The sequence below is a fragment of the Sciurus carolinensis genome, chromosome 13 (genome assembly GCF_902686445.1).
Source record: "Sciurus carolinensis chromosome 13, mSciCar1.2, whole genome shotgun sequence".
NCBI lineage: Eukaryota > Metazoa > Chordata > Mammalia > Rodentia > Sciuridae > Sciurus > Sciurus carolinensis.
The window spans coordinates 94204547-94218926 of NC_062225.1; the positions used below are offsets into that span (position 1 = coordinate 94204547).

General features: G+C 47.0%; 1 protein-coding gene across 1 annotated transcript in view; it reads right to left on the reverse strand.

Moving 5' to 3' along the window:
* Tpo (thyroid peroxidase) overlaps positions 1-13574 on the reverse strand; it is an 83692-nt gene extending 70118 nt beyond the window's left edge. The window contains exons 1-3 of the mRNA XM_047522150.1: positions 13280-13574; positions 12730-12814; positions 8187-8338 (exon numbers count right to left, since the gene is read on the reverse strand). Coding sequence (XP_047378106.1) covers positions 8187-8338; positions 12730-12814; positions 13280-13574 — 532 coding nt within the window. The remainder of the gene's footprint in view (positions 1-8186; positions 8339-12729; positions 12815-13279) is intronic.
* Between the last annotated feature and the right edge of the window lie 806 nt (positions 13575-14380).

The window sequence follows — 14380 nt, forward strand, 5'->3', positions numbered from 1 at the left end:
AAGTTATTTACGTAAGTCTTTGAAGACAATGCCATAAAACTTGATGAGGTGCAACATGGATGTCCGGCGCCAGCCCAAGCCCTATGCTGACACCACAGTGCTGAGGCTCCCCGTCTACCAACACATTGAGATGCCTCTGCCGCCATCTTGGATTATTTCTAATGCTGACACCGCCATCTTTAGTTGGGCAGCTTCCATCCTGGGACACTGGCCAGAGACTAGATGCTCATATCAAGGTAACTGTGGGTTAGCCCCTGCTGCAGCCACCAACTTGGGATGTGACCACTTACATCTAGGGATATCAGCCAGGTCCTGAAAAATCAGCACCAAGGGCCTTTCAGGCTTTGTTGCATCTGAGGTGTCCCTGCCAGGTGTGCTAATAGCCACCATCCTGCTGCAGAGGGAGGAGAGAGACTTGCAAGGTGGGAAAAGGGTATGAGGACATCTTGATCTCGGCTCATCCAGCCAACCACCCAGCACCCACCAGGATCCCAGAGACAACTCAGGAGCACTTGTGGGACCCAACGTCAACCTGGTCCATTATTGCACCAATCACCTGGTCCCGCTGGTGTGGCAATCAACAGGCCCTCCAGCTCCTCAATCCCCAGTCTCCCAACCATCCCCTGGCTACAAACCAGCCCAGTGCCTGCAGCTACATGGCTGACCCACAGCTTCCAATGCCTGGTCATTGTGATTAGCCCAATACAGAACAACTTTCCAAGACAGGCACACAGGTCCCAGTGCTCAGGCCTCAGGACCTCCAGGGAGAGAGGTACCTGACTGGGAAGCCCAAAGGGCAGGGGTAGGAAAGACTAAGTTATAGTCCAGGAATTGTGGGGTCCACAAGTGAGGGAAGGGGCTAAGACCAGGCTCCTGTGTCACAGGAGTGGACCCCAAAGGAGAGTCCTGGGATGCAGTCTTGCAGAGGGCCTGGCAATTGCTTTGCTCAGTCTCCAGGAGTCCACCTCCAAGTCTAATCCTCCCACCTTAGTAACTATCAGCATCCTGAGGGTGGAGTCACCAGCAAACTCAGACAACCCCACCTATCAGAAGAGAAGGAGGCAGAGATACTGAACTCCAACAGAAACAGTGTTCAATTTTCCTTCAAGACCCTTTTTCCCCATTATTTTTTATTTTTTCATCTCCTGCTTCACATCCCCATCATCTTTAAAACCAAGTACCTTTCATGCATCAGGCTACTGAGGATGGGAGGTTTGAATAGCATATTACAGTTTTGTTGTAAATGTTTTTTTATTTTTACTTTTTATTTTTATCACTCTATTTTCCTCTTATTTACCTGTTTCCTCAGAGTCTCTTCTCCCTTTTCTCATGCTAACAACCAACTTCTTTTGATTCTACTTTCACTCTTCCTATGATCTAGTACCCCCATATTCTCACTTCTTACCTCATTAACATTACACCCTACACCTGCCCCCATCCTCTTTGTCCACCATTAGAAATTGTAGATGTTATTGCTCTCTGTGTATTATGACAATACTGTTAACATCTTCATAGGGGCTATCTGGTTTAGGGCTGCATATTGTTTGTATTGGGTGCTGTTAATATTGATCTCCCCCTTAAAAGTGAGGTATTAAAACCTGCAGAGTCACTATAAGCCTGTAGGGGGAAACCGTACTACCCCAGATCTGCACTGCTAGAGGGGAGGATACATGAACAGCATGAAAAAACAAGGGAAGAAAGTGCCCCAAACAAACCAAGATGCTATATTAATAGAATCCATTGAGACCATGGTAGAAGAAATATCAGAAAAAGAGTTCAGAATGTACAGAATTAAAATAATACAAGAAGCAAAGGATGACATAAGAGAACAAATGCAGGCAATGAATGATCACACCAATAAACAATTAAAGAGCAAATGCAGGAAGTAAATGATCATTTCAATAAAGAGATAGAAATTCTGAAAAAAAAAAACAGATATCCTTGAAATGAAGGAAAAAATAAACCAAATTAAAAACTCAACAGAAAGATCACCAACAGACAGAACCTCAGACAATGAAGACAAAATATTCAATCTTGAAAATAAAGTTGACCACACAGACAAGATGGTAAGAAATAATGAATGGTACCTCCAAGAAATATGGGATATCATGAAAAGACCATATTTAAGAATTATTGGGATTAGGAAGGTGCAGAGATACAAACCAAAGGAATGAACAATCTACTCAATGAAGTATCAGAAAATTTCCCAAATCTGAAGAATGAAATGGAAAATCAAATACAAGAGGCTTATAGGACACCAAATGCACAAAATCACAACAGATCCACACCAAGGCACATTATAATGAAAATGCCCAACATACAAAATAAAGATAGAATTGTAAAGGCTGCAGGAGAAAAGTATCAGATTACATTTAGGGGGTAACTAATATGGATATGAGCAGATTTCTCAGTCCAGACCCTAAAGCTAGAAGGGCCTGGAACAACATATTTCAAGCTCTGAAAGAATATTAATGCCAACCAAGAATCTCATACCCAACAAAACTAACTTTCCAGATTTGATGATGAAATAAAATCCTGCCATGAGAAAAAAAAATTAAAAGAATTTACAAATAGAAAGCCTGCACTACAGAACATTTTCAGTAAAATATTCTATGAGGAGAAAATGAAAAACAACAATGAAAGTCAGCAAAGGGAGGAACTACCCTAAAGGAAAAGTCAATTAAAGGAGGAACCAAGTCAAGTTAAAAACCAAAAATAAGCCAAAATGACCGGAGATACAAGTCATATCTCAATAATAACCCTGACTGTTAATGACCTAAACTCATTAATCAAAAGACATAGACTAACAGATTGGATTAAAAAGAAAGACCCAACAATATGCTGCCTTTAAGAGACTCATCTCATAGAAAAAGACATCCGCAGACTGAAGGTGAAAGGATGTGAAAAAACATACCCACACACAGACTCAGTTAAAAAGCTGGGATTTCCTTCCTCATATCATATAAAGTGGACTTCAAGTCAAAAATTAATAAGAAGGGACAAAGAAGGTCATTTCATTCTACTAAACAGATTTATACATCAGCAAGACATAATGATTGTAAATATTCATGCCCCAAACAATGGAGCATCTATGTATATCAAACAAACCCTTTTCAATTTTACGAATCAAATAGAACACAACACAATAATACTGGGTGACTTTAACACACCTCTCTCGCTATTGGACAGGTCTCCTAAACAAAAACTGAACAAAGAAATCATAGAATTCAATAATACAATCAATAATTTAGACTTAACAGACATATATGTAGATATTCTATCCATCAATGAGCAAATACACTTTTTCCTCAGCAGCATATGGATCCTTCTCTATTATAGATCCATATGTTATGCCACAAAGCAACTCTTAGCAAATAGAAAAAAATAGAGATACTACCTTGCATTCTATCAAATCATAATGGAATGAAACTAGAAATCAATAATAAAATAAAAAACAGAAACTACTTCACCTGGAAACTAAATAATATGCTATTGAATGATGCAATGATAACAGAAGACAACAGGGAGGAGATAAAAATAATTCTTAGAGGTAAATGAGAATGATACAACATATCTAAATCTCTGGGACACTATGAAAGCAGTACTAAGAGGAAAATTCATTGCACTGAGCTTATTCAATAAAAGAATAAAAAGTCAACAAATAAATGACCTAACATTACATCTCAAAGTCCTAGAAAAAAGAATAGATCAATGACAAAAGTAGTAGAAGACAGGAAATAATTAAAATCAGAGTTGAAATCAATAAAATTGAAACAAAAGAAAGAATTCAAAAAATTGACAAAACAAAAGTTGGTTATTTGAAAAAATAAACAAAATAGATAAGCTCTTAGCCACACTAATGAAGAGGAGAGAGAAAATTCAAATTACTAAAATTTGTGATAAAAAAGGAAATATCATGACAGACACTATTGAAATACAAAACATAATTGGAAGCTATTTTGAAAATCTATACTCCAACAAAATAGAAAATCTCAAAGACATTAACAAATTTCTAGAGACATATGATCCACCCAAACTGAATCTGGAGGACATACACAGTTTAAACAGATCAATTTCAAGCAATGAAATAGAAGAAGCCATCAAAAGCCTACCAACCAAGAAAAGCCCAGGACCAGACGGATTCTCAGTCTAGTTCTACAAGACCTTCAGAGAAGAGCTAATACCAATATTCCTCAAAGTATTCCAGGAAATAGAAAAGGAGGGAACCCTTCCAAATTCATTTGATGAAGCTCGTATCACCCTGATACCAAAACCAGACAAAGATGCATCAAGGAAAGAAAACTTCAGACCAATATCCTTAATGAACATAGGTGCAAAAATTCTTAACAAATTCTGGCAAATCACATATAAAGCATATTAAAAAAGATAGTGCACCGTGATCAAGTGGGGTTTATCCCAGGAATGTAAGGTTGGTTCAACATCTGGAAATCAATCAATGTAATTCATCACATCAACAAACTTAAAGTTAAGAATCATATGATTATTTCAATAGATGCAGAAAATGCATTTGATAAAATACAGCATCCCTTCATGCTCAAAACACTAGAAAAAATAGGGATAATAGGAACATACCTCAACATTGAAAAGGCTATCTGTGCTAAGCCCATGGCCAACATCATTCTAAATGGAGAAAAACTGTAAGCATTCCCTGTAAAAACTGGGACAAGGCAGGGATGCCCTCTTTCACCACTTCTATTCAACATAGTCCTTGAAACACTAGCCAGAGCAATTAGACAGACCAAAGAAATTAAAGGAATACAAATAGAAGAACTCAAACTATCCCTATTTGCTGAAAACATGATTTTATATTTAGAGGATCCAAAATATTCCACCAGAAAACTTCTAGAATTAATAAATGAATTCAGCAAAGTAGCAGGATATAAAATCAATACTCATAAATCTAATGTATTTCTATCCATAAGTGATGAATCCTCCGAAAGAGATTCACCATAGCCTCAAAAAAAAAACCCAAAAAACAAAAAACTTGGGAATCAATCTAACAAAAGAGGTGAAAGACTTGTACATGAAATGAAAACTACAGAACACTAAAGAAAGAAATTAAAGAAAATCTTAGAAAATGGAAAGATCTCCCATGCTCTTAGATAGGCAGAATTAATATTGTCAAAATGGCCATACTGCCAAAAGCGCTATTCAGATTCAATGCAATTCCAATTAAAATCCCAATGATGTACCTCATAGAAATAGAGAAAGCAATCATGAAATTCATACGGAAAAATAAGAGACCCAGAATAGTCAAAGCAATCCTTAACAAGAAGAGTGAAGCAGGATGTATCACAATACCAGACCTTAAGCTATACTACAGAGCAATAGTAACAAAAACGGCATAGTATTGGTACTAAAATAGACAGGAAGACCAATGGTACAGAATAGAAGATGCAGAGACATACTCACATAAATACAATTATTTCATACTAGACAAAGGAGCAAAAAACATACAATGGAGAAAAGATAGCCTCTTCAACAAATGGTGCTGGGAAAACTGGAAATCATATGCAGTAAAATGAAATTAAAACCTTATCACCCTGCACAAAACTAAACTCAAAATGGATCATGAACCTAGGAATTAGACCAGAGACCCTGCACCAAATAAAAGAAAAAGTAGGCCCAAATCTTTATTATGTTGGCTTAGGACTAGACTTCCTTAACAAGACTCCCAAAGTGCAAGAAACAAAAGCAAGAATCAATAAATGGGATGAATTCAAACTAAAAAGCTTTTTCTCAGCAAAGGAAACAATCAATAATGTGTAAAGAGAGCCTATAGAGTGGGAGAAAATCTTTTCCACACACACTTCAGATACTGCACTAATCTCCAAAATCTATAAAGAATTTTAAAAACTTCCTTAGCCCATTTACTGATTGGGTTATTTGTACAAATAACAAATGACCCCAAAATACAAATACAAACAATAAATAGCCCAATCAATTAATGGACTAAGGAACTAAGCAGATACTTCACAGAAGAAGATATACAAGTAATCAACAAATATATGAAAAAATGTTCAACATCTCTAGTAATCAGAGAAATGCAAATCAAAACCACCCTAAGATTCCATCTCACTCCAATTAGAATGGCTTTTATCAAGAATACAAGCAACAATAAGTATTAGCAAGGATGTGGAGAAAAAGGTACACTCATACCTTGCTGGTGGGATTGCAAATTTGTGCAGCCACTCTGGAAAGCAGTGTGGAGATTCCTCAGAAAACTTGGAATGGACCCACCATTTGACCCAGCTATCCCACTCCTTGGCCTATACCCAAAGGACTTAAAATGAGCATACTACAGAGACACAGCCACATCAATATTTATAGCAGCTCAATTCATAATAGCCAGATTGTGGAACCAACCTGGATGCCCTTAGATAGATGAATGGATAAAGAAACTGTGGTATATATACATAATGGAATATTGTTCAACCATAAAGAAGAATAAAATTATGACATTTGCAGGTAAATGAATGGAGTTGGAGAATATCATGCTAAGTGAAATAAGCCAATCCCAAAAAACCAAAGGTGGAATGTTTTCCCTGATAAGTGGATGATGATATATAATGGGGGTGGGGAGAATGGAGGAACTTTGGATTGTGTAGAGGGAAATGAGAGGCGGGAGGGAGCAGGGGAGAGATGGTGGAAAGAGACAGACTCCATTACCCTGTGTACACGTATGATTGCACGAATGGCATGACTCTATAACATGTACAACCAGAGAAATGAAAAGTCGTACCCCATTTGTGTCCAATGAATCAAAATACATTCTGTTGTCATGTGTAACTACATAAAACAAACAATTAAAAAAACTTTGACTAATTGGGTACCAGCGACATGGAGATATTCACTGGAAAAACCCAGGGAGGAATGACGGCATTCCGTCTTCAGCAAAGGAGGAGAGAGCAGGAGAGCAGCCTGCAGCACTCTCCGTGGGACGGTGACGCCTCACCCGTACTTCAGCTCTCGAGGGCTGGGGCGCTCATGGGCTCAGCCAGCCCAGCCCTAGGGGCCACGACTGCTCAGGAGCAGCAAGCAGGAGGAGCCCTTCCCGGTTCCTGCAGAGAGCGCCTCTCCTGAAGGAGGCCCAGCTGGCTGCTCAGGCAGGGCTGCTGCCTCACACCTGCAAGCGGGCCAGAGCTCAGGCAGAGCGCCTGCCAGGGGAGCAGGTTCGTGGGCATAAGGACTGAAGCTGCCGAGATGGGGAAGCACCAGGCAGCGTCCTGAACCTGTGGCAGGAATTGGGAGACAGGGTTCTTTGAAACCCTGAGCGGGAATTTTCAGTGCGGGACATGAGCTGCCTGGTCTCTGAGCTTCCCAAACTGCTACCCTAGGTTCACCCAGCGCTGTTCACTTTTAGAATGCCATGAACTCACCTGAACAGGGGCAGCTAGAAGTCTCAGGCCCTAAACTTAACAGTTAAAATGCTTGATTTTATTACGACAAAATTTTATTCAAAATGGCCTTTGTTTGGAACCATGTGATTGAAAGTGTTCCGAGGACATTGGTCCCTGTCCTGTCGTGGAATTAGCAGGATGGCAGTAGAAATGACTTGGAAATGGCCTGGCGTCAGAGACGTGTGTCTTCTGGCTCACGGGTTAGCACCACCAGGCACTGCCCAGGCCAGGGCGTAGGCACTCAGGAACGGGCTGAAGGTTTGGTCTGGGCCATTCAAGAACTGCCTTCCGCAGGATGTTTTGAGGCTATTTCCACCACTGACAATCTGGAGCATTAAGAATGTAAGAAGAGCCCGGTGTCCGAGGAGACACCACCAGCCCTTCACGGCCAAGCCATGGCTGCATGGGCGCCGTGCCCCTGCTGCCAGGGTGGTTCCTACCCTGGTTTGATGTTAGCATAGTTCGCCCACATGGTCCACGGTGCAGGACGCTGCTGTGCTCTAGAATACAAAGCATGGGGAGATGTGGGGAAGTCCCAGTTACTGCAGACCAGAGGGCATTCAGCTGGTCCTCCAAACTGGATTTGGAAAACAGAGAAACAGCATTTCCCAGACTACCGGAAATAAGAGACTGACTTTTTAGGCATTCTAGGGAGATGTTGGTTGGTCCGGTGAGACCCTGCTGCTGTCAGCTAAGAAACACCCTGGACAACGGCCCCCAGCAGAGCCCAGGACCTCCCAGGAGGCTGTGGGCAGGGGCACTCACCCAGGGGAAGCTGTGACTGCTGTAGCCTCAGGGCTTCCAGGGAAGTCTCCATTATCTCTGCTGCTCGGGAAACAGCTCTGCTGCTGGGCTCCGCGAGCTTGGAGAAAGACAGAAGCTCAGCTGGGGTGGTGACTTCCCTCTTGTCCAGGCTTCTGTGGCACAAGAAGGAGGTCAAAGTAGAGTATGTTTATGGTTGCAATGAATCGAGCACCTGCTGGGCAGCTCTGGGCACTGTGCAGGGTGCAGTGTGAGGTGACACTGTTCACAAAACAATCAGGACATGAAGGTAATGGGGCTTCCATGCCGAATGGTGAAGACAATGGTCAAGATTCGCCTTTTATAAAACTTTCCTATCAATTGTTTGATTCCCATTACAACTCAGCTATACCTCATTTCATCGAAACTCAGCTAGACTTCATTTCTTCATGCCCAGTCAATGAAAGGGGAGATGGGCATGTACGTTCCTGCCCAGTCCTCAGGTACACAGGCGCCTTGGCCACAAGTGACCGGCATGAGATGCTGAGGGCCTGCACACCACAGCATGGGCCCCCACAGGAAGCGAGGCCTGCGAGGCCAGCCTCCCCGGCAGGTCCCGCCTCCCCGAGGGCAGCCCTGTTCTCTCAGGTCCGGGTGCTGGCTGTAGTTACGGGTTGTGTTGTACACTGAGAACTTGCTAAAGGAGACCGAGCGCTCCCATCCAAACAAGGAGGTGACCATGCAGGGCTGGGAGGGTGGATCTGACCGCTGTAACCAGGCCCTTTGCGCGAGCATGTCAAAAGACTCAGAAATCACTCAGGGCCATGGAAATGGGCCAGCACAGAGGGAGTGAGGGGCGCCATCTCAAGATAGGCAATGCTCGAGTCTCAGATCTGCCCACACGTTCGTGAACACTACCGGGAGGTGGTGAGCTGAGGAGACCGGTCCCGACCTGAGAGGTGGACATCTCGCAAGTGTCAGGTGCCCTGGCGGAAGACCAAGGTCTGGGTCAGAGGCCAGCCTGTCACCCTGGCAGCAACAGTAGGGACGTAGCCTCCGGGACGCTGGGCGGCGCCCCAAGTCCCGCCTTCCCTCGGGACTCTGTGTGAGACTCTGGCAGGAGTTTGCTCGCGGAGAGGCCCTGGGGCAGGACAACCGCTTGAGCTTCCTGAGGAGACCCCAGCACGAGCTTTCTCCGGGCTAACCAGCACCCCGAGTCCCAGGCACTGCCTTGTGAAGAGAGGCGAGCTGTGCCTGGTGCCTTCTCCTCCCCAGGGAGGCGGAGCCTCACCCCGGCCTGGCCGCAGACCCACACTCCGTGGGCGTGTCCTGGGAGCCGTGGGGGAGCCCGGCATCACCAAGCCACCGCCTCAGCACTGAACCGGGGAGCACGTCCTTGTCCCCGAGATACCCAGCGGCCACCTCCCTCGAGCCCCGGAGGACCAGGGCCAAGGCGCGTGACCTTGTGAGTCCACTGCTTGTCTCAGAAACAGTGGGACCATGACCCTGCCCACTGAGCACACTTGCCCACAGCTCACACCCACACCACGCAAGCACATGCACACGCCACACGCACGTCACAGACAGCACACCCTCCAGGCCCAACCCACGTGTCCAAGCACACACACAGCATCGCCCCCTGTGCACACATGTGACCCCAGGAACGCGATCACATGCACAACGCACAACACACACTTGCACACACACCACATGCACGCATCTGCACTCGGGACACTGGACACCTTACGCACGTACACATGACTGCCAGTCCCTCACACGCACCTCTCCTGCCACGTGCAGGTGCCTGCCTTAGTCAGCTTTCCGCGCTGTGACACAAGGCCTGACAAGAGCAAGGCCCAGCAGGAAAGGCCTGTCGGGCTGAGGTTTCAGAGGTTCCGCCCACAGTCGTCCGACTCCACAGCTCTGGGCCTGAGCGGAGGCCGACACCAGGTGAAGGACGCGGTGGAGGGAGCCACAGGGCCTGGCCACCAGGAAGCAGAGTGCGCCACCCTCCAGGGACAAAAGGTCAACCCCAAGGGCAGGGCCCACAACCAGCCCGCTTTAGGCACAGCCCACCTGCCTGCCGTCACTACCCTGTCTGTCCATCGGGGACTGATCCCGGGACTAGGCAGAGGCTCTCGTGGTCCGAGCATCTCACGTGTGAGCTCTGGGACCACACACAGACCACAGCCGCGGCTCGGCTGTGCAGGGGGGCCTGTCTGTCCTCTCCCCTTTCCCTCTGGGCCGGATCCTACAGGAGGCACTCATTTTGATCTCCTCGCAGGAGAGTTTTCTGCAGAGTTGGTGGTTCCAGTCTCCAAAATTTCTGAGGATTTCCAAGACGTCTGGCCAGGAGGGTCCAGACACCCCAGGCCCCAGCCCCTGCGGGAGAGGGTCAGGATGCCCCAGGCTCACAGCGTCTTGGGGGATGGGTGCTCCAAGCAGCCCTAAGTGTGGACACACAGGCTGTCTACACCTTCTCACCCTGCACCTGTGCATTATGCACACATGCACACACCCGAGGCACAGGTATACGTGTGTGTCCACACTCACCCATGTTCTTACAGCAGCACGTGTGGAAAGGGTGAGCGTCGTGCTGACCATGGGGATGGGAACAAACCACTCTGCAGATGCCTGGGAGTAGGTTGATTGACGTGCCCTGATGGCTGCTCAGCATCCTCTGGACTCCAGAGAGGCCAGATGACTCCTAGCCTCTGCCCTCTGTCCTCTCCATGGCCCTGACCACTGGGTTCCCAAGTTTGCTCAGTGCTGGGCCTGAGCACCCCTGATGAACCTGGAGGCATGGAAGTCTTCTGCTGCCTATGAAGAGTCTGTCCTTGAGCTAACACTGGACTGGGCATGAGTGTGAGTGTATGAGTACATGCAAGTATGTGTGTGTGAGTGTGCAAATGTGTGTATGCACGAGCACATGTGTGATTGTGTGAGTGTGCATGAGTATGCATAAGTTACTGTAATTTGTGTGAGTGTTGACAGTGTGTGGGATGTATGTGAGTTGGTATACTTTCTGTGTATTGAGTGTGAGTGTGCAAGAGTGTGTGAGAGTTTGTGATAATGTGTGAGTGTTAAGTGTGTGGGTGTGAATGTGCAAGAGTGTGTGAGTTGGTGTGAGTGTGCAAGTATGTGTGAGTTGGCATGGGTTTATAATGTCAGCGTGTGAGTGTGCAAGAGTGTCAGTGGTATGATTGTGTGTTGAGTGTGTGTTGGTGTGATTTTATGATTATGTGTGTGTTGAGTGTATGGGTGTGAGTGTGAGTTGGTATAATTTGTGTGAGTGCTGACTGAGTGTGAGTTGGTGTGAGTTTGTGATTATGTATTAAGAATGTGGGTATAAGTGTGCAAGTGTGTGTGTGAGTTGGTATGACTTGTGTGAGTGTTGAGTGTGAGTGTGCAAGAGTGTGTGAGTTGGTGTTATTTGTGTTCAGTGTGCAAGAATGAGTTGGTGTGAGTTTGTGATGATGTGTGTGACTGTTAAATGTGTGGGTGTGAGTGTGCAAGAGTGGGTGTGAGTTGGTGTGATTTGTATGTGTTGGGTATAAGTGTGCAAAGTGTGTGAGTTGGCGTGAGTTTGTGATGATGTGTGAGTGTTAAGTGTGGGGTGTGAGTTTGTGGTCTGTGGTCTGGGGGTGATGAATCCAGCCCTGGGTTTGCCGGGCAAGCTCTGCCACTAAGCTGCTCCTCAGCTCACAGGGCTGATGGGGTCGTACTTGGGAGTTTTCTGGACTCTCCTACCAAACATTTGTAGCTAGGATGGAGGTTGATTTCAAAAGGACCCCTTCCCAGACCTTGGGTAAGAGCAAGATGGACTTACCACTGTGCCTTGACCCCCACCTCCTGCCCCCACTCTCTAGATGCATTGAGATGTGAGGGATTCGTGGAGGATGGTTTTCTTCTCCTTCACCTTTGATTCAAGGTTTTAGAAAATATGCAACCATTTGTTTATAGTCAATGTGGACAGTGGAGTAGTTTTTTTCCAACTGGAGTAATAAAAATTTGGAATAAGTCAACAAGTGTCTTGGGATGTTTTGTACCATGAGAGATTGTAAAAACTTTAGTCCAACAGGACAATAAGCCCCCCGAGGTCTTTTGCTGCCTGCAGCTGCTTTCTGAGCCTCCCACAGGGGACCACGGTGCCCTCAGGGCTGGTGTCTCTCACAGCCAAGGTTTGCTAATGACCTCAGCAGGGAGTGGCGGGCAGGCTGGCCCCCTGTACCAAGTCCATGGGTGTGCCCGCCCACCACAAAGGCCAGATCCCAGGGGGTCCTGGGCCCCTTTTCTCCTTCCCATTTTCATCAGGACTCTGGTCTCTATTGTTTCTTCCCCAGAATATCTGGATTACGGGTTGGATCACGGAGCTTTTGCTCTGTGCTTTGCTAAAGAAAGGGTTTGAGATCGAACAGTCTGCCGGGGCTGGCGGTAACACGGGGAGCCTGGCCGGCTCTCAGGAGCTCCAGGTCCTGACCTTAAAATGGGCTGTGGCTGGTCTTGGAGGTACGTGAGCTGGGGAGCAAGGGAGGGACCCGCCCCTCACAGTCCTCAGCCATGTTACCTCTTCACGGTGTCGAGGACAGCATCATCCACCTGGCGCTGGCTGGCTTCCAACACGTGGAGGACGGGGGGCACCTCCGTCTTCCCTGGAGGATAAATGCCCACAGTCAACACTCAGCCACAGGCCGCTCTGTCCGTCAGCTCTGGCGCCCATTCCAGCTGCTGCGGAGATGGCCAGGAGCTCTTGGGTGCTGGTGGGTTACTGCCCCTGCCTGGGGCAGCCCACGCTCACCCAGGATGGCTCCCCCACAGAGCCTGAGCAGGTTGGATTCATCTGCACCCCATTTCTCAGGTGCCTGAACACCCTTTGGCTCTGAATAGCTTTCTTTCTGAATTTTTTAGTTCACGATAGTTTCCTATTATGCATTTAACAAAAGATAAATTATTCAAATATTCTATCAGGTTCCTGTGAAATCCCTCTCTTCTTATTTCTCCCTTTCCTGCTGGGAACGTGGGGTGGTCAGAGTTCCTTCGCTGGTGGAGGGTGAGGTCTGAGTGTGTCGTGGAGAAGGTGAGGTCTGAGTGTGTCGTGGAGAAGGTGAGGTCTGAGCGTGTCGAGGAGAAGGTGAGGTCTGAGCGTGTGGAGGAGAAGGTGAGGTCTGAGCGTGTGGAGGAGAAGGTGAGGTCTGAGCGTGTCGAGGAGAAGGTGAGGTCTGAGCGTGTCGAGGAGAAGGTGAGGTCTGAGCGTGTCATGGAGAAGGTGAGGTCTGAGCGTGTCGAGGAGAAGGTGAGGTCTGAGCGTGTCGAGGAGAAGGTGAGGTCTGAGCGTGTCGAGGAGAAGGTGAGGTCTGAGTGTGTTGAGGAGAAGCTGTGTCTGAGTGTGTCGGGGACGGTCGTGGCAGACATTCCTGCCACCAGGAGAACACTTCCATAACCAGCACCTCACAGAGGAAATTTGTTTAGTTTTAGAAGTGAAACTACATTTGAAGAGGTAGATTTCAATGGTCTGGGAATTGAGTTGCACAGCATATTCCAGAATAGTGTGAAGCTGAGTGAGCCTAGCAGGATTGTATTTTCCTAACGGCCTCCATGCAGGAAGAAATGCCAGACTGGAGAATCCGCAGGAGTCTGGGACACCTCTGGGGGAGCCCTGCCTGCTGATCCCCACCTGCTGAGCCACACCAGGTCCCAGCCTGGGCCCGGCGCACCAGGAATCTCACCTGCGTCCCCCGTTTCCTTCTAACCCCCTGCGGCTGCCTGCACTACCGACTCCATCTCTTCCTGAAGCCGACTGCGTCCCCCACCTGCTGAATGAGACAGCTGCTGCCCCTGTGTTGACGGCCTTGCTCACGTGGTTTGAGCACAGAGCTGCAGGCCTGGGTCTGGAGGTAGGCTGGGTTTGAGCCCATCTGAGACCTCTCAGGGAGTGACATGGCACACCACAGCCTTGCCCAGAGTCCTCACTGTGAGCGCAGTGACTGCTGCACTCTGTGTAAGGAAACGCAGAACAGCCCCCTGCTCAGGCCCCACGGCACCAGAGCTCAGGGGAGGCCGGACTTCCCTTTTCCTTGCGTGCAGTTCTCAGCCTCCCCAGCCTCAGCTCCTGGCTCTTTTGCCTCCTCTGGATGCTGGTCCATGAGCCCCTTTAAGCCCCTACCCTCAACTTACCTACGGAGCAAAAATTTAAACTGCTTGTCACTGAGAGAGAGAAA